The following is a 25,312-nucleotide window of genomic DNA, read 5'->3' as shown; positions in this document are numbered from 1 at the left end:
ATTTACAGATGCTAGAAAGGACAAGTTTCTCTATCATTTAAAATTTAAATGAAGTTTTTAGGTGAAAGTATGAGAACGTTATGGTGAATTGTTCGGGTGAAAAGTGAAAAAACGGTTTTGGCCAGTGAACCCAGAGTGTCTATGATGTCACCCACTCTAAATGTCTTCCATACAAGTGAATGGAGGGATATTCAAGGAGGAATAGAAAGAGAGGGATGAGTGCGAGAGGTCCGAAAACGGAAGTGACGGGTCACGGTGCGCCCGGGTCTGACCGTCTGAAATCTCGTGTCCGTAGCTTGAAAATTGACCGAGTTAGAGCAGTTCGAAAATTAATTCCATAGAAATGACTGGGGAAAAACAGAGCGAAAAACGAGTGTAGCGGACGAACGAGTGCGGGTATCGGAAAGCTGTATACAAGCCCACATCGTCGCTATAGGACGCACGAATTCCAGGTGGAACGGAGTCGATAGCTCGAAAGCTGCGGGACTAGTTAGGCGGACAAGGAAACGCGGAATAATAAAAATAATAATAAAAATAATAATAATAATAATATGACTTAAGAAGAACAATATATTGCGCGCTGCTGCTTAAAGCAGCAGGCGCAACATAATAATAATAATAATAATATGACTTAAGAAGAACAATATATTGCGCGCTGCTGCTTAAAGCAGCAGGCGCAACATAATTAGAAATAACCAGACATTGAATATACACACCGACATTCAATGTTTAAACAAACAACTTTATGAATTAGACTCTGCACTTTATTACAGAAGGTGTAGTACAGATATATCCCAATGTCAGTCTGACAGTTAAAAAAAAATAAACACATAGGACATATACCCCACAGTTCATGTTTCCACATTCTGTCATATCACATGTAATATTCACAGGGCCATGACAAAAATTCCACAAAGAAATTTCTTCATATTCAGGACATTAATAGTCTGTTATATTGTGTCTTTAGTGAGCCTTTCAGATTTGAGAAACTTTGAAAATAAAGAGAATATTTCCACGGAAGGAAGCTAAACGTAGTTTTTCCATGGTATGGAAGTTGAGTTCGTATTTTGAAGTTTGAGTTGAAAGTTAAATGATTTTAAATACCTGGCATTACTTCTAATTATACTGGGTAAAACTAAGCAGTATGTACATATTTTCAGTAATGAGAAGCCCATTACACTGGCATTTCCAATTCTTACACTGTTCCCAGAGGTTGTAAAACTGAAAACAGTTGAAGGTAAAAATAGAAATCACTTAAATACACACACGATATAAGTCGGAGTGAATAGTAAATAAAAAGGCAAAAAACTAGACTTTAAATACAGATTAACCTAAGGCTTACACACACGCATCCCCCATAATGCTTTTGATGTACAAATGATCCTAGAAATATATTTTCAACTCTATGATCTTCTAAATAAATAATAAATATATAAAAAGTGGACCAGGCCAGAATGTGATTTAGTGTTTGAGGCATTGTTTCATGGAAGTGTTTATTGTAGTTGAATTCAAGCAGTTAAACTTATGTCATGAAGTATTCTTAGACTGATTTCAGACTGTTTGACTGAATGAGTAAAATTAAAAACATTAGAAAACACAATTAAAAAATTGGAATGTGTTCACCCAGGGGTGGATTAGAACAGGGCACTAGAGAAATAGGCCTCAAGTGCAGCGACATACAAACAACCCCTCTGGACTTTAAGAGGGCCAGAAAAAAATTAAACACGAGAGGAAAACTGATCAGCTCAAAATTACTTAGCAAAAGAAAACAAGGGTGAGAGAGTTTCCCAAAACAAAACAAATTAAAGATAGAACACATTCAATGGCAAAGAATGAGAGTGGGAACAAAAAAAACACAACTTATTTTATTTCTAATTATTTACTTATACCATAAATGGTAAAAAAAAAAAAAAATATTGAATCCCAGAGAAACCCTCAGAAAAACTCAGAGGGAAAGCTCTGATGGAAAGTCAGAGGACAGAGAAAAAGGGAGACCCAGGACAAAACTCTAGAGCCTTTACCAAATTACCGGACAGGCTTGAGCGGCACTCTGAAAAGAGAAACCCAAGACTGAGCACTGAGGTCTGTGTTGGCTTCCCTTAAGTAGGAGTAGCCCAGGTGGAAGTAATTGCCTCAAATTAAGAGTGTCTCTGTCTCCCTCTAGTGACTCGGGGTGGCTTAGCAGGCAGCCTCGCCCCAGCTCCAGGCAGACCTCTTACAATATGTTTATTGTATGCAATAAAATAATTACAAACAAATAATTGAAAATAAAAATAATATTTAAGGACTGTGCATTATCAAGCAAAGAAAAAAGTCACATATGCAGTAAATGCTTATTCTTCCCGATCTGATCATATTTTCTCATCCATATCACAGCTTTCTTGTTTATGAGCTTTAGAAATACACAGTTCTAGGGATGGTTTTTTTTGTTTGTTTGTTTTATAACAATCCTGTTATAAAACGCACTGGCGGCTCTGTCGCCATTAGACTCGCCAAAAGCGCCTAAAGACCCGCTTAATTCACCATTCAGTTCATAAAACTGTGTTCAGACTTTCTTTAAACGCACAATACATTTTGTCTGAGGCAGTTTGGTCTATTTATAATTAATCTATTTATAGCGCACATTTCACAGACAATGTCGACGTGCAGTGATTGTGATTTCTATTTTCTGCCAGCAGGGGGTGGAAAACATTCACTCCTAAGTTTCTGTTATTCAGACATGATTAAGATTGCCCACTCAGTTACTGTTATAAATGCATTTATCTTTATTTATTTATATAATTATTCATATTTGTGAATTTTGGTTTTATATAATTTTAAAATTATAAAATTATAAGGCTCCTCCTTGGATCACCACCTTAATGTGGTGGAGGGGTTTGCGTGCCTGCGTGAGCCTAGGAGCTATGTTGTCGGGGGCAATAGCCCCTGGTAGGGTCTCCCAAGGCAAATTGGTCCTAGGTGATGGGCCAGACAAAGAGTGATCCATAAAGACTCGGATGAACAAGATACAAACATGGACACAGCCTCCCTTGCCCGGAGCAGGGTTACCGGGGCCTCACCCTGGAGCCAGGCCTGGGGGAGGGGCTCCTTGGCGAGCGCCTGGTGGCCGGACTTTCACCCATGGGGTCCGGCCGGGCTTAGCCCGAAGGAGATACATGGGTCCACTCTCCCATGGGCCCACCACCTGTGGGAGAGGTAGTAATCCGGGTCTGGTGCATTGTGGATCGGGTGGCGGTCGGGGTCGGGGGCCCTGGCGTTCTGATCCTCGGTTACTGAAACTGGCTTTTGGAACATTTCTGGTGGGAAAAGAGCCTGAGTTGGTGCGCGAGGTTGAGAGGTACCGGCTAGATATAGTTGGGCTCACCTCGACACACAGTATGGGCTCTGGAACCAATCTCCTTGAGAGGGGCTGGATGCTCTTTCACTCTGGAGTTGCCCAGGGTGAGAGGCGTAAGGCAGGTGTGGGCTTATTCATAGCCCCCCGGCTTGGCGCCTGTACGTTGGGGTTTACCCCAGTGGATGAGAGGGTTGTCAAGCTGTCAAGCTGAAGAAAGATTCCTACCGAGCCTGGTTGCCTCAGGGGACTCCGGAGGCAGCCGACAGGTACCGAGGAGCCAAGCGGCTCGCGGCTGAGGCAAAAACTCGGGTGTGGGAGGAGTTCGGTGAGAACATGGAAAACGACTTTCGGTCGGCTCCGAGAAGTTTCTGGCAAACCGTCAGGCGACTCAGGAGGGGAAAGCAGTTTTCCACCAACACTGTATATGGTGGAAGGAATACTTCGAGGATCTTCTCAATCCCACCAGCACGCCTTCCGCAGAGGAAGCAGGGCTTGGGGACCCCGGGGGGTCTCGTCTATCACTGGGGCTGAAGTGGCCAAGGTGGTAGGGAAACTCCCTTGGCGGTAGGGCCCCGGGGGTGGATGAGGTTCACCCCGGGTTCCTCAAGGCTCTGGATGTTGTGGGGCTGTCTTGGTTGACACGTCTTTGCAACATTGCGTGGACATCGGGGGCAGTCCCTCTGGACTGGCAGACTGGGGTGGTGGTTCCCCTTTTTAAAAAGGGGGATCGGAGGGTGTGTTCCAACTATAGGGGGATCACACTCCTCAGCCTCCCCGGTAAGGTCTATGCGGGGGTACTGGAGAAGAGAGTCCGACTGATAGTTGAACCTCGGATCCAGGAGGAACAATGCGGATTCCGCCCCAGTCGTGGAACACAGGACCAGCTCTTTACCCTCGCTAGGGTCCTGGAGGGTGCATGGGAGTTTGCTCAACCAGTCTACATGTGTTTTGTGGATCTGGAGAAGGCATTCGACCGTGTCCCTCGGGGTATCCTGTGGGGGGTGTTCAGGGAGTATGGGGTACTGGGCTCTTTGTTACGAGCTATCCAGTCCCTGTACAAACAGAGCAGGAGTCTGGTTCGTATGGCTGGCAGTAAGTCCGACTGGTTTCCGTCAGGGCTGCCCGTTGTCACCGGTTCTGTTCACAATTTTTATGGACAGAATTTCTCGGCGTAGCCAAGTGGCGGAGGGTGTCCGGTTTGGTGGTCTCAGGATTCCATGTCTGCTTTTTGCAGATGATGTGGTCTTGTTGGCTTCATCGAGCCGGGACCTTGCTGGACCAGTTTGCAGCCGAGTGTGAAGCGGTAGGGATGAGGATCAGCACCTCCAAGTCCGAGTCCATGGTACTCAGTCGGAAAAGGGTGGAGTGCTCTCTCCAGGTTGGAAGTGAGATCCTGCCTCAAGTGGAGGAGTTTAAATACCTCGGGGTCTTGTTCACGAGTGAGGGAAAGATGGAGCGGGAGATTGACAGGCGGATCGGTGCAGCGTCAGCAGTAATGCGGGCTCTGTACCGGTCCATTGTGGTGAAGAGAGAGCTGAGCAGAAAAGCAAAGCTCTCGATTTACCATTCAATCTACGTCCAAACCCTCACCTATGGTCACGAGCTTTGGGTAGTGACCGAAAGAACGAGATCGCGGGTACAAGAGGCTGAAATGAGTTTTCTCCGCAGGATGTCTGGACTCTCCCTTAGAGACAGGGTTAGGAGCTCGGACATCCGGGAGAGACTCGGAGTGGAGCCGCTGCTCCTCCACGTCGAGAGGAGCCAGTTGAGGTGGTTCGGGCATCTGGTTCGGATGCCTCCTGGACGCCTTCCTGGAGAGGTGTTCCGGGCATGTCCAACGGGGAGGAGGCCCCGGGGCAGACCAAGAACACGCTGGAGAGACTATATGTCTCGACTGGCCTGGGAACGCCTCGGTATACCCCCGGAGGAGCTGGAGGCGGTGGCTGGGGAGAGGGAGGCCTGGGTTTCTTTGCTCCGACTGCTTCCCCCGCGACCCGGACCCGGATAAGCGGTGGATAATGGATGGATGGATGGATAATTTTAAAATGTTTTTTAAATAATAAATTATTTTAATCTAATTTTATTTATATTCTGAATAATTGCTGTACAATTATTGAATTGATTTATATATTGTTTTATTTTAAATTTGTATTTATTTGAATGCTTGATAAATTAGTGTAGGTTGTCAGATTACATTTTGAATGTATGTATGTTTTTATGTAAGCTGTATGAAGAATGTATGTATGGCCAGTTTATATCAACCATAGTTTTTGTTCTGCTATAAATACCAATGATAACCGCGTGTCTGAAAAGCAGAAAATTAGAACGAGGGAACCGTTTGCGTTCCCTGCAGACAGAAAATAGTGTGATAAGTAAAACAGAACATGAACACACAAAAAAAAGAGTTTTCCCATTTAATTTTTGTAAAGCAAACAAAAATGTAAAAATGACATTGGTTTTTTCCATTTTAAAAATTGGGAAAGTCAACACAAATTTCAAAATTATAAGCCTTAAGACACTAACACTGTTTGTGTTTCCACAGCAATTAAATGCTTTAAGTAAAATTCTCATTGTATATTACAATGAAAATTTTCTAAATATGATTTAATTTATATATTTTCTCACTGAGCATGGTGCTTACATAAAACAATCTTCTCCGGTGCCTAAAACGTATGCAGAGTTTATACTTTTTAATGTGTTTGAGATTATTAAATGTATTTAAAATATATAAAGACATACATTAAAGTTAATTCAGACATAAATCATATATTCAAATATTTTAGTGAGAATGCCCATTAAAAAAAATATATATATATATATACACAAACAAAAAAGAAACATTTAAAGAAGTTAAACATTGGTCAAAAAGGAATAATCATGTCATGAAAGCTATGATAGACCCTTTCACACTTAAACACGTGCCCCTTTTGCTTGTCATTCTACAATGTAACCACTTAAAGTAAAACCTTAGGGCTTAAGGCAGGAAATGTGATGTTTGAAAAGGGTGCTGTGATTGGTTAATGCTGCATTTGATCACTCTGGGAATTTACTTCTCCTGTGACCTAGATTTGTATTTTTTCAGTCTAACGTTTTGAGACTTTCACCATCTGACAATTTCATATTCATAAAATGCCTTATAAATGTTATGTAATTTAAATGTAAAGTATTCAGATAAATATAATTAAAATACACAAAATTCAGATAAATATTCAGACTCAAATTCTTATGTCAGTGATTTAGTTCCCTATCCTATAACTAAGTAACAATAAACAAATTTACAATCGTCCCACGCCACTTCGCGCTTCAGCTTTCGCGGCTTCAGTGCATCGCGGGTTTCTATAAAATATTAATGGGAAAAATAAATCACGGATTTTCGCTATTTCATGGGTTTTCTTCGGAACTCCATCGACGGAAAATATATATATTTGATTAATTTTTACATGAAAAAATCCCAAAATGTATAAAAATATATTTAAAATATGAATTCTAAATAAAGGAATGTTGTAAAGCATAAAATATTACAAATTACAGTAAATATGCACTACCATCGGCATCTTACATTCGGGTGACGCTGGCACATGCCCTTGAAATCGGCATCAGTTTTTACATTGGCATATACTTCATTTTTGAACATCTGCCAGTAGCCTAAGTTTAGCTAGCACATGGATGTTTAGGCTATAACTAAGACATGTATGCTACTAGCACCAAACTAATAACATGCTACAAACATAGCATCCCATATTCGTGCACAGTCCACTGTCACTTTTGTTTATGGACAACTGAACTACAAGCTTTTCCCATTCTAATATCACAATGTCTGCGTAAGGCACAAAAAGTCGAGAACTGAAAGTGTAGCGCCAGTTTAAGAGTATGTGATATCTTAAATGATAATTCTGACTAGTTAGAATATATTTTAAATTATTATTCTGACTAGAGATAAATAAGCCAAACGTGTAATATTTCCATGTTATTGTCATGCCATCTATTGAAGACAGAATGCATTTACTGCATCATTTAAGGTGGAACAGAATATCTGAATAAGAAGCTGGTGAATAAGAAGCTAACTTCAGGGTTGTAGATTTTTTTTCTGTATTTCCCCCAGTCCCTTTACCTGCAAATAAACTTATAAACATTTCTCAATGATGGAGCATCGGTTGGTGTTATTATGATGTAAGTGATACCATTGGCATATGCCACTATCCCCCGTACGTAAGGTGCCGATGTCACTGTCATGTGCCAGCGTCACCCGAACGTAAGATGCCGATGTTTTTCCATGTTATTACCGCTACTGGTTATTATGGGAATGGTAAAGGTTTATGTAGCATAAAAGTGTGGGGTAGAGTTTATAAAGCCTTAGGATAGTGTATAAATACTTCAATAATATAGTGTCCCTACTTCACGGCTTTTCATTTATCGCGGGGCGTACTGGAACGTAACACCCGCGATAAACAAGGGAACACTGTAATACTTTAATAATGCTGAGTGTCACATTGATTATAAATTATTAGTCCTGTATTTGGAGATGGAGATCTGTATTACAAGGCTGTAGGTGGAATGGATAGAATGGTTGTCATGAACACCGAACAGCGTGACAGAATTCTTAAGGAGTGTCATGATAGTCCCCAGTCCGGTGGACATCAAGGCATAAAGAAAACAATAGGCAAAATTGTAGCCTCATATTATTGGTATAGCATTTATACCGATGTAGAGGAATGGGTAAGAAATATTCACACCAATGTAATAGAATGTTATATGTATTTTTTAAAAACTGTATATTCTGCAAGTTGCCCACAGTGTCAGTTGAATGACACTATGAAAACAGTTGCTCCAATGTTACACCCAATAAAGGCGACTCAGCCATGGACTGTACTTGGGATGGACTTGATTGGGCCATTTCCAACCACTGACAACGGGAACAGATTTGTCCTGACGATGACAGATCTGTTCACTAAGTAGGTAATTGCAGAGCCCCTGAAAATGAAGACTGCAGCAGAAGTGGCAACTGCAGTGATGAAGAAATTCCTTGATTTTGGACAGGTTCAAAGAATCATCACTGACCAAGGAAGGGGGTTTGTAAACCAGGTGATTATTTGCTCTCTATAATTGTAATTTACAAACATCTTATATGGATTTGCTATTCATTTGCTTGTCACTCAAATGTGTTTGTAGATCAATAAAGACATGTTTAAGAGACTGGCAATAAATAAAACAGTGCATTACATCATCGTACCATCCTCAGTCCAACGGTCAAGATGAGAGGACAAATCACACAGTGAAGAGAGCATTGGCAAAGTACTGCAATGAATCCCAAAATAACTGGGATATTCATCTGAAAGCAGTGGTGTATGCCATCAACACCTCAAAACAGATATATGAATGTATTTTTAATGAATAATAGATAAATGGACAATACCATTTAATATTAATTAATATTTTTATCACCTGAATTAATATTGTGTTATTAGACATCAACAAAAGTACACACCATACTTATTGATGTTCAACCGACATCTGCTCATGCCTGAGCTACTTAACTCAAAGCCTATGGCAGATGACTTTGAGGTTCAAGATCCAGAGGACAACTTTAAGGAAAGGATTGCTCAGGTTACAGCACTTTATGCAAAGGTTAATTGTTTTATATATTGGTTTAAGTTTTTAATATCATGTTTAGGCAAAGTTAGCAATAGTAATGTCTATGTTCAGGGCACGTGCACATAGACAGAGGGGGTTAAACCCTGCTCCACCTGAACATAGTGGGGCTTGGGGGTAAGAGCCGGAGAATGGGGGACACCTTGTCCAGTCCAGAGTGGATGTGCTAATGTATCACTGGTTGAAAATACTTGATAATGCTGAAAGCTGCAATGAATTTTAATTTATTTAGAGAATGTAAAAACTGTACTGAATCAAGGAATCTAATTTCACTTTTACCCAAGGCCATCCACTGTGATGCATCACCATCCCACACTGCCTAAAATACTGATCTGTGTGACTGACTGTTGCCTAGGACATCAGTGATGATCAGCGTTTCCAGGGATCTTCACAAATAATATATGAAGAACATACATTATTCTTATACTCAGCAGCAGTGAAGGATGTCAGCCTGTTTTAGGGGGGCTGTAGTTCTAACAATGTAATTAAACTTGGGCACACTAGGACCTGGGGGCGCTGCTGTTACTGCATGTTCATTTGACACCGTTGGCTATCGTGTTGCCAAACGTCCTGTAAAATATGGAATCCTCTCATAGTTGGACAGTAAAAGATGCGTTCCTTTTTGAACCTATATGGGACATGTTTTGTTCTGTATTATATATTGATGAATGTAAAGTAAGTCTGCTGAAAAAGTCAGCAAATGTTGATGCATTACACACTGAAGTTTGAGGGCAGACTGAATTGATGTTTAGATTCTTTCCTGATCTTATGATTGTATATTTTACAGATACTTGCATATAATAAGTTGAAAGTTGAGAAAACCCAGTGTCAGGCTTAGTAAACAAGAGAGACGCTCGCGAGTGTTTAGCAGGAAGAGATTTACTTCAAGGATGTGCAAAGCAGACCGTAAAGAGAAAGCAAACAGAGCAAAAGGGACAATCCAAAGAATAGTGAGGTACAGGCTGAGGTCAAAAACACAATGTACTAAACAATAGCAGTCCGGATCCAAAAACACACAGAGTCGAGAAGAACGTAAGGTAGGGTCATACACGGTTTGGCTTTCATTCATAAGGTTCGCTCGGTATGTAACAGGAAAGGTTAGCAATACTTTGCAAATGGTAAATGCCACAGTCCGGGTTTATATAGTCAGTGAGTGATTATGACTAAAACAAAACAGCTGTGATTTAAAACTCAGGTGACCCGGAGGGCGCGAGAGGGTTCCTATTGATTGGTGGAGTCATGTGACCATCAGTTGAATCATGGGAATTGAAGTCTTCTGAGTCATTCCCAGACTCAAGTGGTACTGCGTCCTGAACTGAGGGAGGAAGCGAGACGTCCGCAGAGACAGGCGTGACACCCAGTTTTGTTTTTCGACCCGAAGATGGATGTAATTTATTTTATTTTTTTCCCTTGGTAAAGGCAGCAGCTCCTTGTGGTTTTTGTTTAATCTGTACCTCGTCAAAGATATTTGCTGCTATGAGGCAATTACCTCATACTCCCCTGGTTAAAGCTTAGCCCCCTAATCATTAATCTCTAGTGACTTGCCTGTTTCAAAGAGATACAACCCCTTTTTTGCATGTGTATCCATTGTGTTCTGCTGTGAATACATGGGAGAGTAAGCCCCCTTTTAAAGGATAAAATTATGTCATGTTATATAAATAACAATTAGAGTGTGAAATCCCATTCTAGAGAAACCTAAGATTTTCATGAATCTAAAGTCAAGGACAGGTTCTGCTTATTGGAAAATCTCTTGTGAACATCCTGGTGCCTGTTAAACCCAATCTCACACAGAAAAGAACATTTTTGAAAAAATGTTTTAATTCATAAATCTTTGAAGGGACTGATAAATAAGGACAATTTGTTAAACAAATATTGCTTATGACTCACTGAGGAGGACCTAACTCCCCACTTGAACCATTAAAAAAATCTACATATAAAATAACTAACGTGTCTTCTAGAGGTGTATGGATTTTATAGTGCGTTTACAAAATACAACCCCATGCTCCCCAACCTCCTTACAACTCTGCTGGTAGTTGCATTAGGCTCACAGATGGAGGAGTTTCTGACATCTCACTAGAGTCATTTGTGGTGTGTTCAGGAGAATTTGGTCTTTTCTTCCTTTTGAAATAGATAATCATTATGGTAACCCCAACTGGAAATGCAAACCCAGCCAAAAACACAGCCATGGCTATAACCACAGACAATGGATGAACTGACTTCTTCTCTGAAACAGACAACACATGAGGAAATTTTTTAAATTATTTTGATGTTTTCATAAATACACAGCCCCATTTCATATACATGTCCAAAAGAAACACATACCTAAGGTTGCCTTCAATTTTCCATCGATGCTGATGTGCTCCACTTGGCAGCTAACTCCATGTATGCTTGTGTTGCCAAAGCTGAAGTAGCTTGTCATTTGGAATGTGCCGTCTTTGTGAGGCAGTATGCCAGTTTTTGATGTGCCGTAGTAGACTGGCTTTCCATCGTGAATCCATTGCACATGGATGACGTTGGGATAGAAACCATGCACCAGACAAATGAGGAACTCCTGACCGTTCTCCTTTCCTATCCGCACATGCACTGTTGGTTTGACTGCATGGAATCAAATGATGGAGTAAACAAAGAATCTACTGCCAAACCTGCCATCTAAAGTTTATTTAAAAATAATTCAGTGTATGTCTCAACACCCTAGAGGTTCTCTTCATGCAGTGGACCAATCACTTTCATTGGAAGAGGCCAGGACAAACAACACCATGATAAGGAGATATGTTAACAAACAAAACTCAATAAACTCTGACAACAATGTCCACCCTAACAGAGTGGTCCAACTTAATATGTTTAAATATGCTGAGAAATCACTTTTACAAACATGCGAATTAAGCATAAAGCTTAGGAGGATTAAGCTGGAACAGATTTTGTTGCGATCACACCATACCTGCCCTGGAGAGGGAGTTATTTGAAAGAGAGAAAACAGTCTGCACTGCAGAGCACAGCTTCATCAAACGATTCTCCTTCTTCTTGATGTACTCCACACTCTTCCTCTCTTCTGTAAGGAAACGTCCATCTTCACTGGTAGAGACCATGGTTTCTCTTGACAGATCAATGTGCATCATGTCCTTACCGTTGTAGCCATAACGCCAGAAGTGGCCGGCTTGTCCCTTACTGCTGAATGTGCAGCCAATAAACTGCTGGTATGCATTTTCTTCTGCAATATGAAACAGGAAGTTTGGCACAAAGTCCCCATCTTGGACTAAATACTGTACATTCACACTTTTAGTGTTAGTCTAAGAAACTTTTATTTTATTTCATGCTAAGAAACTAGTCAACTGATATCCAAAATATAAAAGTCTGTACTTGTAAGACAAAAAAGTGCTACAATCTTTACACATGGCTGGAGATGTTTAAGTGCACTTATGTCAAGTACTTATGCTGTAAAGTATGATTGCTACTTGAAGTAACTACACATATACCTTGACAGAAAATGAGTCTATAACTTCATCAACATGAATAAAGCAACAGAGAAAGAAATACATCCCTTTATCTGACATCAAGAAAAATAGGACTGAATTTCTGGTTTACCTGCTCCGAGAGAAGACTGTGCATTAAGAAAAAAGAAAAGCAATAGTACAGCTGACATTTTACAAATCGTTATCCTGGACAAAATGAAAGTGAAAGTGTTTAGCTATTACAGCACCTCTGTAATATCCGTAATATCACTGTTTCCTTGTCAATGCTTCAGACTGCAACATCGCAACAAGAAGCAACAAACAAGCAAACAGTACCTGAGGAGGACAGGCCAAGATGTTCTTTCTGTCTTTGATTATCTTTGTGCTTCAGGCACCTGCCATTCTGCTGTGGACAGGTAAGGAGCACAGGTGAGGAGTTAGCTTAAACTAATCCAAACTGTAAAAGTGCTGCTAACTGAAAGAACAGGAAAGGTATGTCCTAAAAACAGCTTCAGAAATGTAACAGGTTCAAGACCTGAGCGAGCGAACTCTGTTAAGCAGAACTTCATCATCTTTTAGCACAAGAACTGATGTGTGTACACTGGTTGGCCATAATATTTAAAAGCAACTCCTTGTTTCTGTACACACTCTACATTCTTTCTGCTCAACTGACAACACAGGAACGCTTTCTAGATCTACAATTATTGCGTGTCGTTTTGCTCTGCGTACACTCTTAGTGACACTGACATGGTGGTGGTCTTTCTGTGTGTGTTTTGCTGATAGAAGTGGATCAGACACAGCAGTGCTGCTGGAGTTTTTAAACTCCTTAGTGTCACTACTGGACTGAGAATAGTTCGTCAACCAAAAACATCCAGCTGAAAGCATCCCGTGTCCATTGATGTAGGACTAAGACATGCCTGTATTAATAAGCCTGTTTTTCTAAGCATTATGCCATTGCTAGAGGATGACCAAAATAAACTGTCAAGTGTCAAGTCCATCCCTCCAATCATACTTGCTCTACGGGGGTCCTGAATGTTGAAAAATTGGGTGAAAGGTGATAAAAATTATTTTAGCAGTGCTGGACTCACGCCATCTCCCTGTTCTTTGTTGTGGGTTTGTTTTAATGGTCATAATGTTATGGCTTATTGGGGTATACTGCATGTATTTTCTTCTTTCTCAATCATTCTGGTCTCAAATGAAAAGCTGAAGTGTAATAGTCTCAAAATGGTAAAATAAATAAATAAATAAATAAAATAGGGACTTTGTAGTTGGAGGAGTTTACTTTTGCCTTTTCTTTGACACCTGTAGGCAGTTTCAAACATTCACCCAGTCTGTCACACATACACCTGTGGGCAGTTTCACACACTCACCCAGTCACTCACACACACACACACACACACACACCTGTGAACAATGTCACTCAGCCTCTCCACCTACCAATCTGTGTGTTTGAACTGTGGGAGGAAACCCAAACAGACACAAGGAGAGCACATCTCACTCCTCACAGACAGTGACCCGAGGTGAGGTTCCCACCCTGGACCCAGAGACCCTGCAAATGTGGAGCAGAGATATACATAGCACTCTCCATGTGTAATGTAGCCTGTTATAGCATAAAGTAGTGTGAGTAGGCTGGGTTTAAGTGCAGTTTCTCTTTTCTTTACTGATGAACACATGACCCACTGGATTATCACTGTTGTCTTTCTGCAGATTACCAGACGGTGAACATCCAAGCCTACACTCGGACGAGAGCAAACGGCTCCTTAGACCAGGCAGTGGTTGTTTTGGTGAACGAAGCCACCTTTGCATATTTTGACAAGGCTAACAACACATTTATTTTGCGTCCCGCTGCAACCTCAGGCTTCTCTGTGCTGGAGGACGCCAATCAGTCCTTTTGCATGTACGAGGTTCTGCACGGTTTTCATCGACAGGAACTGTACCTATCCAAACTCAAAGAGCAAACACAGGCTTCTAGGCCTCCTCTGGGTAACTACATGCTCACTTCACAACTCTTTAGGCATAAACACTCATTTTATTTGGTACATCATTTTTGTTTGGTATATTTATTTGAATAAAATTGTTTGTCCATTCCACAGTTCGGCCCTCAGTCAATGTGTACACACACTTCCCCGTGGAAGAAGGCAAAGCTAATGTTCTTTATTGTTATGCAACTGGGTTCTACCCTGGAGACATAGAGCTCAACTTTTACCTCAATGGTCATCAGTCTGTTGAAGAAGGAGTAATGTCTGACCTGATGTATGCGGAGGACTGGACGTACAGAGTCTATAAGTTTATTACCATAACCCCACGCCCTGGTGAGGAGTATGTCTGCGAGGTTAAGCACAGCAGCCTGAACGAGCCCAAAATGTCCATGTGGCGTGAGTCTCCATTTCACCTACAGTTCTGTGCAAGTGTCAGGGCACCCTTTCCTTTATTTTAGTTCCAGACAAAACAGCCATTCAATTGCAAGTTATTCCAATTTCAGAAGAAATGTTTGAGGAGACATCAGTCCATTTGCATAAGGGGAAAAGCAATAAGATCAAAAGAAAATAAGTTTTCAAAGAAGAATCAAGCAAAGAAGCTGCTTGTGTTTCTCAAAATAATGAACTGCCCCAGAGCCCAGACCCCAACATCACTAAATGTAATTGGGATTAATTTGGTTTAAAGGAACAAGAAAATTCACTTAAATTGACCAACTTCTAAGAAATCTGAATGCAGTGGAAGCAGTAATAATAACATCTATTACACACTGATACTACACAAAAGCAGCCATAATATTACCACCACCTCCTCCACTGGCCACTGACCATGCAAAGAGCATTTTGTAGGTCTACAAATACAGACTGTAGTCCACGTCTTGCTCTGCATACTTTGTTTTCCTCATTTCATTCTGTTCTTCAATGCTCAGAACCCCCACAGAGCAGGTATGACTTGGTGGGTGGACCATTCTCAGCGCTGCAGTGACACTGACGTGTTGGTGGTGTGTTAGTGTGTGTTGTGCGGGTACGAGTGGATCAGACACAGCAGTGCTGCTGGAGTTTAAACCCCTCTGTCACTGCTGGACTAAGAATAGTCCACCAACCACAAAAATGCACTACCCAAATAATACCTGCTCTGTGTGGGTCCTGATCATTGAAGAACATGGGGTGGAGCAGCAGTAATGGTAGAACTGTATAGTGCACATATAAAGTCAGTGGACAGTGAGTGTAGAAACAAGGAGGCGGTTGGAATGATGTGGCTGATCAGTGTATGTTTCATTTTAAGGCATCTGTGTCCCTGATGAATGTAGGATTTCTGTTTTTCCCTCTCATGCTGAGACTTGAACTCAGTGGTTGTTTTAGGGACTTTAAATATGGAAATTAAAACAAGTTGGACTTTGCACAGGACTGTATCTCTCCAGTTCTCTACACAATTTGCTTGTGCAGTAAGAACCACATAGAGCCTAAATTAACAAACTACTCTGTTCTTGGCTAACCCTAACCATAACTAAATGTCTTTCATCTCTTAAGGACCTGAATTTACTGCATTCACGCCTGGGTCCTGGTGGATATTTGGATTAATGGCAATGGCTAGCATCTTGTGTGGCATCATTTTATCTGCAATTCTTATCAGAAGAAACCTTCCATTCCTGCTGTAACATTTGGGAAAACTTTGTTTGTTTTTTATTTATAACTACACCAATCAGCTACAAGATTAAAGCCACTGGCAGGTGACATGAGTAACACTGATGTCCTGGGTCCAGTGGCACCTTTCGGGGGATGGGGAAGTATCAGGCAGTAGGTGAACAATCCATACTTCAAATCGATTTGCATTGTTATCTATTGCTCTGATACTTCTATAAAGCTGCATTGTGACATCAGATTTAAAATGCACCATTCAAATAATGTTGAAGCAGGAGAATTGGTCAGTGTAAGGATCTGAGAAACGTTGACTACAGCTGCACTGTGACTGTCATAATGTTTTGGTCAGAGCATCCCCCAGAAGACCTACTGCAGCACACACTGCTGAAAGAGTAAATGCTGCTCTGATAGGGGTCAGAACACACAGTGGTTTGCTGGGTATGGGTTTGTGTACCCAGGCTGACCCCTTCACTCCCTTACAGATCAGTGAGAGTTTGGCGCTGATAAATCAGTTGCCTTTCCTTGGACCACTTTTGGTAGGTACTAACCGGTACTATCTGACATTCACATGTCAGTGGATTAAATCCTGTGGCTGATATGTATATACATATTTTATTTCTACTTGCTGATTCCAAGTTACTTTGACACTGAGAGTAAATGTCTATATATCTTACATGACATGGAGAGTAGAGTGATTATTTCACACAGTATAATTCACTAATTCATTCATTGTTTGTAACTGTTTATCCACTTATCTGGGTCTCGGTGGATCTGGAGCCTACCCGGAATCACTGGGAGCAATGTGGGAACACACACTGGAGGGGGCGCCTGTCCTTTGCAAGGAGACACTCTCTCACACATGGACACTTGAGTCACCAATCCACCTACCAATGTGTGTTTTTGGACCGTGAGAGGACACCAGAGCAAAAAAGAGTCTTTTATCTAGCAATGAAAAAACGAGCAAAGAGAAACTATGCAGGCCTAGTTTTGCAAGACAGCTATTAGTCATATAGCCATTATCGCAGAAGTGTGTCTTTGCTTACATGTGGTTTTTATTATGTGATTGTGTTGTACAGAAAATATGGAGGGCAGGTAATAAATGCAGAACTGAAAAAAGGAGCACAAATTTTGTTCATAATATACTGTATAACACCAGCATCAATGTTTTCTTTGTTCATTTTATTTAAAAGATAAATACTAGATGATCTACCACCAAAGAACAAAGACGACCAAGAACATTGTGAGTTTAAGAATTACAATTACTTATTTATTCAGTGTAACCGGTTAAAACACATGAAATTTATTGTGGTTGTGCACAGCAATATGGAGCTTTATAAACACACCGACACCACAAAATGTCTCCCCACCACAGACACACACACTCACGTAAAATAAGAAATTCTGCAGTCCTCCTCTGTGGGATATAATACGTGTTAATGTTGTCAAGTTCAGAGCTATTCTGCTTGTGAACTAACCAATGCTGAGCTGAGGTTCTGGACAATGCAGCCCCAGAAACAAACAAACGGGAGTGTGTTCCTGACATATTTCCTATCATTCAGCCACGGTTCACACTGAAGAACTTACTGTTCTTTGGTTCCAGCTGGGAATTAATTTCTGGTTCACAAACCAGTTTGTGTCATTGGAAATGTGCCAAATGATTCCAAATTTAAGTGTCACAGTCACACAGCTCCAGGGACCTGGAGGTTTCCTCCCCACAGTCCAAAAACACACGTTGGTAGGTGGATTGGTGACTCAAAAGTGTCCGTAGGTGTGAGTGTGTGAGTGAATGTGCGAATGTGTGAGTTGCCCTATGAAGGACTGGCGCCCCCTCCAGGGTGTGTTCTTGCCTTGATTCCGGGTAGGCTCCGGACCCATCGCGACCCTGAACTGGATAAGTGGTTACAGATAAAGAATGAATGTTAATGGATTCATTGTAATAGACTGTCATTGTAAATCTGCGCCCAATGATTCCGGGTAGGCTCTGGACCCACCGTGACCCTGAACTGGATAAGCGCTTACACATAATGAATGAATGAATAACACGGTCTGGTAGCGCCACTAAGTTCTCTCTGTGAAATATGGCTGAAGTAACAGTTCCTACTCACGCGTGCACATTTCAACATTGGGAGTCAGTCAGTAAGCGAAAAAGCCTCTTCTAGACCAAAATATAGAAAACTAAAGGTATGTTACGAAAGAACATAAAATTTACTAAAAACAGTGTTTCCTTGTTTGTGTTACAGAGGCTGTGTTTACTACCGCTCAAAAATAATAAAAAACACAAATAAAAACCCTGACTGTTATATAAATCTATCAATGTAGAAGCACACCTCCCACACTGTGGGTTATTAATAAACATGTTTAATAATCCTTCGTTACATATCTGTTTACATGATGTTAGTGTGTGCTCATGTGCAAGGGGCTCCCACTCTCAGCGAACACAGGACCACTGCCTTCAGTCCGAGTCACTGCTGCTGCTTGAAGAACGCTGTGGCATTTACAAAAACAATATCAATGTCAAATGATTAGAGAGGCTGTATCACAAAGCATAGTCCTCTATTTGGCCAGATGCTTAAACCCAATGTGAAGGGTGTTTAATAAGAAAAGAGATGATGAACATTCCTTTTGAACAGGTTTATTGTCATTGCACAGCAGTACACTCTTAAAAATAAAGGTTCTACGAGGGTTCTTTTAGCGATACCACAGAAGAACCTTTTATAAGAAAACAACAACATGTTTACGAGATGTGTGAGTGTGTAGAACCTTTAAAAGCTCAAAAATCCATCACTCCATCTTAAGGTTTTTACCCATTAACATTAGCAAATATGGTCCTTTATGGCATCGCTCAAAGAACCTTGTGTAGCACCTTTATTTTTAAGCGTATACATTGAAATTGTGCCACACATTTTTAAATAAACCCCTTATCTGGCTAAATGATAAATGTTGTTCTCCAGGAACTGTTCCAGGGTGCCCCACCATAGGATAGCCCCCGGCTGAGGGCAGATAAGGGCCTGGGTTTACTACTCCAGGTGACGAATAAGGTTAAGGGCTCCAGGATAAGGGTTCTGTCCTCCAGCAGTGTATGGCATAGTTGGACGCATGGCAAAATTTACTCCGGGAGGATATGTTGGGTTCTGACCGTAGTGGAGGCCTGGGTTTGGGGGGGTCCATATTAGGAACGTAAGGAGGAGTAGGATCGGTCCGGTTGTAGGGAAATCTTGAAGGTCCTGGAAATAATCACAGAAATAAAACTATAGATTTAAAAAATAAATTAAAAACCCACACAATTACAAAAGACAAGCAAATACATGCCGCTCGCCTTGTTTTGACCACATTCTTCCACGTCCTTTTTCCCCTCAAAATCAGTTTGATTAAATAAGACTACAAACCTGAGAGACATAAAACAAGAGTAATTCCACCCCTTTAAACACGTGTACCAATGTAACCCCAAATAACATCACTACTATTTTGTTACTGAGGATTAGCCGAGAGCTGCAACTTGTAGATGTGAAGTCAGAGAGAGTAGCTCATCTGTCGCTCCTCAGGCTGGATGTTAATTGGAGAAATCCTGCTTGGAGTCCCCCCTGGATTTCCTGAGATTAGCATTTTTTTTTAAATATAAATTTTACTCTTAATGTAAATGATGGTAGATACAATGGTGAACTGTTATATTATAATGAGAAAACGAAGGCGTAGGTTATTTCAGTCCCAAAATTAAATTATATACTATTAACAGGAGCCGAAATGGTAAAAATCCAGACTTCCTGAACCATCTGAGGAACTGTGATCCTATAAAAACAGCTTAATTTCACAAAACAATGGGAACAATGAAAGAAAATTGTCTTAAGGAATAGCTTACGTTCAGATAAACACCAATATTTGCCTCCAGCTACAGACACTCAGTCTTCTGGGTTGCTCTCAAATTCATTTACATCTAACCGCAGCCCGGAGAACTAATCAGTTTCGTAAGCAGGCGGGGCCACTGACGCACCAGCAACAGAAATGACCTTTGTTCAGAAAAGCATTGGCCAATCCAAAGTGTGAAATACTTGTCCAGCCTGTTCTCAAACATAAAATATGCTGCCACCCTCACTTGTTACCGCTAGAGGTCGCCAAAATTAACACTGAAGTCTCCCTCCATAGGATCAGCTCAGAGAAGAGAGACACCCTTCTGCAAACAGGATATAGCCCCTCTTTCACTTATTTATACAAGGCCTGGCAGAAATTATAGGATTAAAAGTCCTTCATAGATTTCCACCACAAAATTTCACCCTGATTGAGATCCAGGCTGTTGCTGATCTGACAGCTTTCTTGAAGAAAAGAGGGAAACACTTTGCTATAAGTGAACATTTAATATCACCACTTAAGACATTTTTAAGTAAAAAGCAAGTTTTACTATGTTAAATAAAGTCAGTTAATAATGACAGAAAAAACAAACATTATTTTAGAATTAAATAATATCCTAAAAGAATGCTAGTACTCATTTCTTACAATTACTTAATGATTGTGACAAAACTTAATCATGTAGTAAGCTAATATATGGTGAATTATGTGCCTTTATTGTAATGTTACTTAAAAGAGTTCAGAGCGGATACAGCTGACACAATGGTGCTGCTTGCTCTGTGACGAGGCACCATCATCCTGAAAGATGACTTCATCACCAAACCTACTTTCTACTGCTGACTTTTTGACTGCCATCCCCCAAGTCCTTTACGTGACAAACAAGGGGCCTTCAGTAAGTTGTTGGTGTGGATATGATCTATTGTTCCCGAAGGTAATTTTATAATGGTATTAGGCAGTGAGGGATATAAAGGAAACCTCCGCTCGTGTCTATCATTAACTCAGTTGTGATTGCTACAAAAACTAAACAATTTCTAACAAATATTTTAAGTAAAATTCAGCATTGCTCTGTGAGCTTCTGGATTCTAGGACAGGAGTCCTCCAGTGTGAAAACTTATTAAACACCACTTTTAAATAAGGAAAGAGTGGGAAACTTGATTGTTGTCTTTAGGCTGAAATTTTATTCATGTCATTAATGTGGCACCAGATAAAATTTCCAGCATCATCATCCCTGATTTATCACAAATAATTATTGGTAGTTGGAACTAAAAAAAAAAAAAGTGAGACAGGTTTATTTCAGGACTTTTATTTCAAATTAGAAAAGTCGAACTCACAAAGGAAATTTTATTGAGGACTACGCAAAGATGCACATGTAAGAAAGAAGTGGTTCAGCAGGCTTTAGGATTTATTCAATGGTGTCGCTGCTGCTTGTAAAGTTCTTCTGGCCATTTCAAGGACACCCTGCTTAGCTTTGTTCCCCCCAATGAAGCCATTGCTGTGGACGAAAATACAGTCTGGGATTCCACTGAGTTTGGACAGTTCTTCATCCCTGATCCCACACCACTCCTCCAGCAGTGAGAGTCTATATATAAGGAGAGGTAGATCCGTGAGTAGATTCATTCACCTGATTAAATATGATGTGGAAATTTCAACAAAGACAATACACATGTTTACATTGGAATAATTCTTGCTGAACTCTAAAGCCTCGTATCAAGTGCAGACATAAGAGGAATTAGCAGTGGGAGGGTTCAGGTTCTCGATCTTAATAACCTCAATAAATTCATAACAGCTTAAAAACTATCCCCAATAAATAAATAAACAAGCTCTACCTGTTCTTGAAGGTGTTCAGTCCCTCTGGGACACACTGGACCCTCCACTGGCCGTTCTGGTCCGGATAGAGGATGAATTTGATTGGTACATCCACTTTCAGTTCTTTTTCAAGGGAGAATAAATGCTCCTTCCAAGGGCATCCACCTTGGGCCAGCATAACTATCTCCCCGCTGGGATCAACCTAGGAACAGGAATTTCTGAGATGATAATCACTGCTTCTACCAACAACCCCATGTTTATCCTTTTCATGCTACCTCCATTCACACCAAACATAGAGCTCAATGATTTCTACAGTGCAGAGAACACACGAATGCTGGTGGGGGGGGGGGGAAATAAATAAAAAAATACAGGGGCTATTAGCCCCTGTAGTATAACTGAGTCTGATACACTGCCATCCCTGCTTCTGTTTACATTTGCTGAACATTATCTGCAGGTCCTTTGGGTCAAACAGTGGGATCAGCAGGTGGTCCTTACAATGTTTACCGATGTCTAGTAATGTGTCCTGGCCGTAGGCAAGGTTTGGTTTACACCCATTAAACACACATAGCTAAATATTAGCTGGAATTTCAATATTATTTATATCTTGCTATTGTTTGTTTAACTGTAGTTATTTTTATAAAAAAAACAAATAGATACATTAATAAAAAAGAAAATGAGACATATTAAACAGAATAAGGGAAAAACATATGCTAAACAGAAAACAAAGAGCATCTGAGTAGTGGACAGCTCTAGCTTTTTCTCCATCTGGACCCCAGAGATACGGTAGCTGTGATGGTTACCTGGTGCCGCATTTGAACTGCAGCCTCCACTACTTCTCTCGCTGGGAGCCATGCATTTTGATAGTAGTCCAGTCTGTCCAAGAACTCAGCTCCCACCAAGGCCATGGCTTTACGAAAACCCTCCTGTGAAATAGAAAACACTACGTATTGACAGAATTCATGACGAAGTAAGTCAGAAGATGATAAATTACAGTAATTAAGTGTTTTTTTATCTTAAAAAAAGGACCTCTTTTTCCCCCCACACTGACCTCAGTGTCCTGGCTGTCGCTGTTCCAGCGTGGGTTGAGGTAACTGACGCGGGCGCTGAGCGTGGAGCTGACAGCATACCGTGCCTCTCCATCACACTGAGAAATCCCATTATCCACTGCATCCACCTCCTCCACAAAGTGCTCATACAACTGAAGAAAACCCAAGAGTCTGAAGGTTGGTCAAATGACGTATTTTCAGATTATGGACCTAGAATATAACTAGCCAAATATCTCAGGAACTTGCTCACAGAGATTCACTAATATGAATGTGTTAGTTGCATATACAAGACCACCAATGGCTGCAAAGCATTTGTCCTGAAAGTTTGTCACACAAACATTAGCAACATCTCCGTAACGGTGGGCAGACATTCATGTGGGTTTGATTTAGACTTGTGGGTCATGTCATGTGGTTAGAAAATATATCATGCTTAAAAATTATTCTATTATCTGTTATATTATCTATGATATATTATTATTAAATATCCATCCATTATTCTACATGCAACATTTCATGTGCTCTGCCTAATAAAGTACACCAGGCTTTTCCTCAGAGCCTTAAAATACAGAGCCTGGATGTTGAACCAATTATTAAATGAAATAGACTGACTCACTGCAGAGAAAGTATTCATATTTCCGTTTAAAACATCTTTAGTACCCACCAGTTGAGTCGATATAATGCTAAAATGTGATACAATACACACCCAATATTTTGTCTGATTTGTTTTTCTTCATTTATTTTTCCATATTTGCATCCCTTTTATTCCCTTCATACCCTAAAGAACAAAAACATTATAACGTGTAGTGGAAACTAACTTTGTCATACAGGATCTCCAGCTGTCTGCTGTCCTGCGTCAGGTTTGTGAGCTGGGAAAGCATTTTTCGACCAAAATGAACATAAATCAGACCAGCTGAGCTCAGTTTGGTCACCCATGGCTTCTCCGGACACAAGCTGGTGAAGGTCTCCACAAAGGACCTAGTTTTAAGAAAGCAGTTAGACTCAGAGGATGCAGGGGCAGTGCAGCAAAACAGTAAATTTTCCTAATCATTTTGGTGAATATCTACATTTGAGCTCCAGTCAGGGACAAGCGTGTGTAAATCTGAGTGTAACATTTTAACAATCTGAAAAAAATGCATGGTTTAAGGTCATTTATTGTCAGCTGGTTATGAATTGCAGTAATAGAAATGCTAAATACACTGATATTCCTTTTCTTTCTATCTCAGAGCGGAGAAATTTTGACAGCAATGGATCACAGAGAGTCGTCCCACCTCTGATGATGATCATAACGGTGTGTTTTTGGGTCATACACTCCACCCACATCCACCACAATGTCACACCGGGACAGCTCCGCAGGATCACGCGTCCGAACTATCTCCGCATCCTGAGGAATAGATAACAAAGGGTTTTGTAAAATTCAATCTCTGGGATATAAACAAACAAACAAACAAGGGATTTGTTGTGTAATTCTGCACGGTCAGGAAATAATAGTCTTTACAGCAGCAGTGACAGGAACCAGAGAGGTACATAAGGATTTTATTTGGAGCAATAAATTTAAGTCTAAATGTCTAACAACAGTAATAAAAAAAAACTAGGAAAATAATAAGCTTTCAAATAATAAATAAAAAACACCCAACAAACCGAACTGAAATGCAGTGAAATAAAAATGTAAAGTGCCCTAAGGACAAGCCTGACATCAACTTTGTCTTATTCTGCACAAAACTTTAAACTGCAGAAACTAAACAGAAATTAGAATAGTTTTTGGGTTTCATCATTACTGCTAGGTCACACATTATTAATCTTTCCCATGCATTAAATCTCTCACGCATTATTAAGCTGTTCTTTTGACCTGCAGGTGACCACCACTTCATTTTAAAATTAACACATGAACACGACATTTTAATGTATAGATAACAGATGGGAACAAGATATTTAATGCACTGGAACAATATATTTCAATACTTTGCCCCATCAGCTTTAAACTCAATGCATTAAATATTTGTTATTAATAACACGTTTATTTTTATATGAAGAGATGCTCTGGCATTAGAGCTTTTACAGGCAGAGTCCAGCCCTGGTTCCAGCAGCATCACCACCACCACCACCACCACCACAAAAACTAGCACTGGTACCAGCAGCAGCAGTAGAAACAGAATCAGCACTAGTACAAGTTCCACTAGCACTAGCAGCAGACTACGAACAATGTCCTGCCCCCGCCGCTAAAGGAAACCCAGTCTAATGTGTGTAAGTGTCTCTATTATCCCGTTAGTGTGACGGACCTTGTACTCCGGGAGCTGGCGGAGGAAGTAACACGCCAGAACCTCGTCACAGTGGAAGGTCCCGTTGTGTGTTCCGATCTTCACCGCAGCCATGGTCTGTAAACACGCTCTTTTAGCGGAGTGCATGCGCTGGGTTTGCGCAGTGAGCCGCAGCGGGGAAGGCCGGGGGGAACACGGCCGGACGAGTCGGAGGGTCGCGGTGACGGAGCTCAAACAGAACCGCGAACCGATCATGAAACACGCGGCTTTCTCCACTCTTCTTCTTACCGCCAGTGAGGATACAGGGCCGCTC

The 25,312-nt window shown here is 40.9% G+C and overlaps 3 protein-coding genes across 3 annotated transcripts; 1 reads left to right on the top strand and 2 right to left on the bottom strand.

Moving 5' to 3' along the window:
- Positions 1-10,625: 10,625 nt before the first annotated feature.
- zmp:0000001006 (uncharacterized protein LOC100002840 homolog) lies at positions 10,626-12,642 on the bottom strand. Its single transcript, XM_066673230.1, has 4 exons — positions 12,569-12,642; positions 11,925-12,194; positions 11,309-11,581; positions 10,626-11,210 (listed from the first exon to the last, which is right to left on the bottom strand). Exons 1-4 carry the CDS (start codon positions 12,624-12,626, stop codon positions 11,002-11,004), a joined length of 810 nt encoding a protein of 269 aa, XP_066529327.1. The 5' UTR covers positions 12,627-12,642; the 3' UTR covers positions 10,626-11,001.
- Positions 12,643-12,719: 77 nt separating this feature from the next.
- On the top strand, positions 12,720-17,412 carry zmp:0000001138 (uncharacterized protein LOC100002901 homolog). Its single transcript, XM_066672614.1, has 4 exons — positions 12,720-12,851; positions 14,143-14,418; positions 14,529-14,810; positions 15,942-17,412. The coding sequence occupies exons 1-4, from the start codon at positions 12,791-12,793 to the stop codon at positions 16,067-16,069; spliced, it is 747 nt and encodes a 248-aa protein (XP_066528711.1). The 5' UTR covers positions 12,720-12,790; the 3' UTR covers positions 16,070-17,412.
- A 3,759-nt stretch (positions 17,413-21,171) lies between these two features.
- myg1 (myg1 exonuclease) lies at positions 21,172-25,312 on the bottom strand. Its single transcript, XM_066672629.1, has 7 exons — positions 25,021-25,312; positions 24,013-24,125; positions 23,560-23,719; positions 22,747-22,896; positions 22,499-22,621; positions 21,719-21,900; positions 21,172-21,471 (listed from the first exon to the last, which is right to left on the bottom strand). The coding sequence occupies exons 1-7, from the start codon at positions 25,252-25,254 to the stop codon at positions 21,288-21,290; spliced, it is 1,146 nt and encodes a 381-aa protein (XP_066528726.1). The 5' UTR covers positions 25,255-25,312; the 3' UTR covers positions 21,172-21,287.

This window comes from Hoplias malabaricus, chromosome 5 (genome assembly GCF_029633855.1).
Source record: "Hoplias malabaricus isolate fHopMal1 chromosome 5, fHopMal1.hap1, whole genome shotgun sequence".
Classification (NCBI taxonomy): Eukaryota; Metazoa; Chordata; class Actinopteri; order Characiformes; family Erythrinidae; genus Hoplias; species Hoplias malabaricus.
This window is presented reverse-complemented; position numbering and strand designations above follow the sequence as displayed.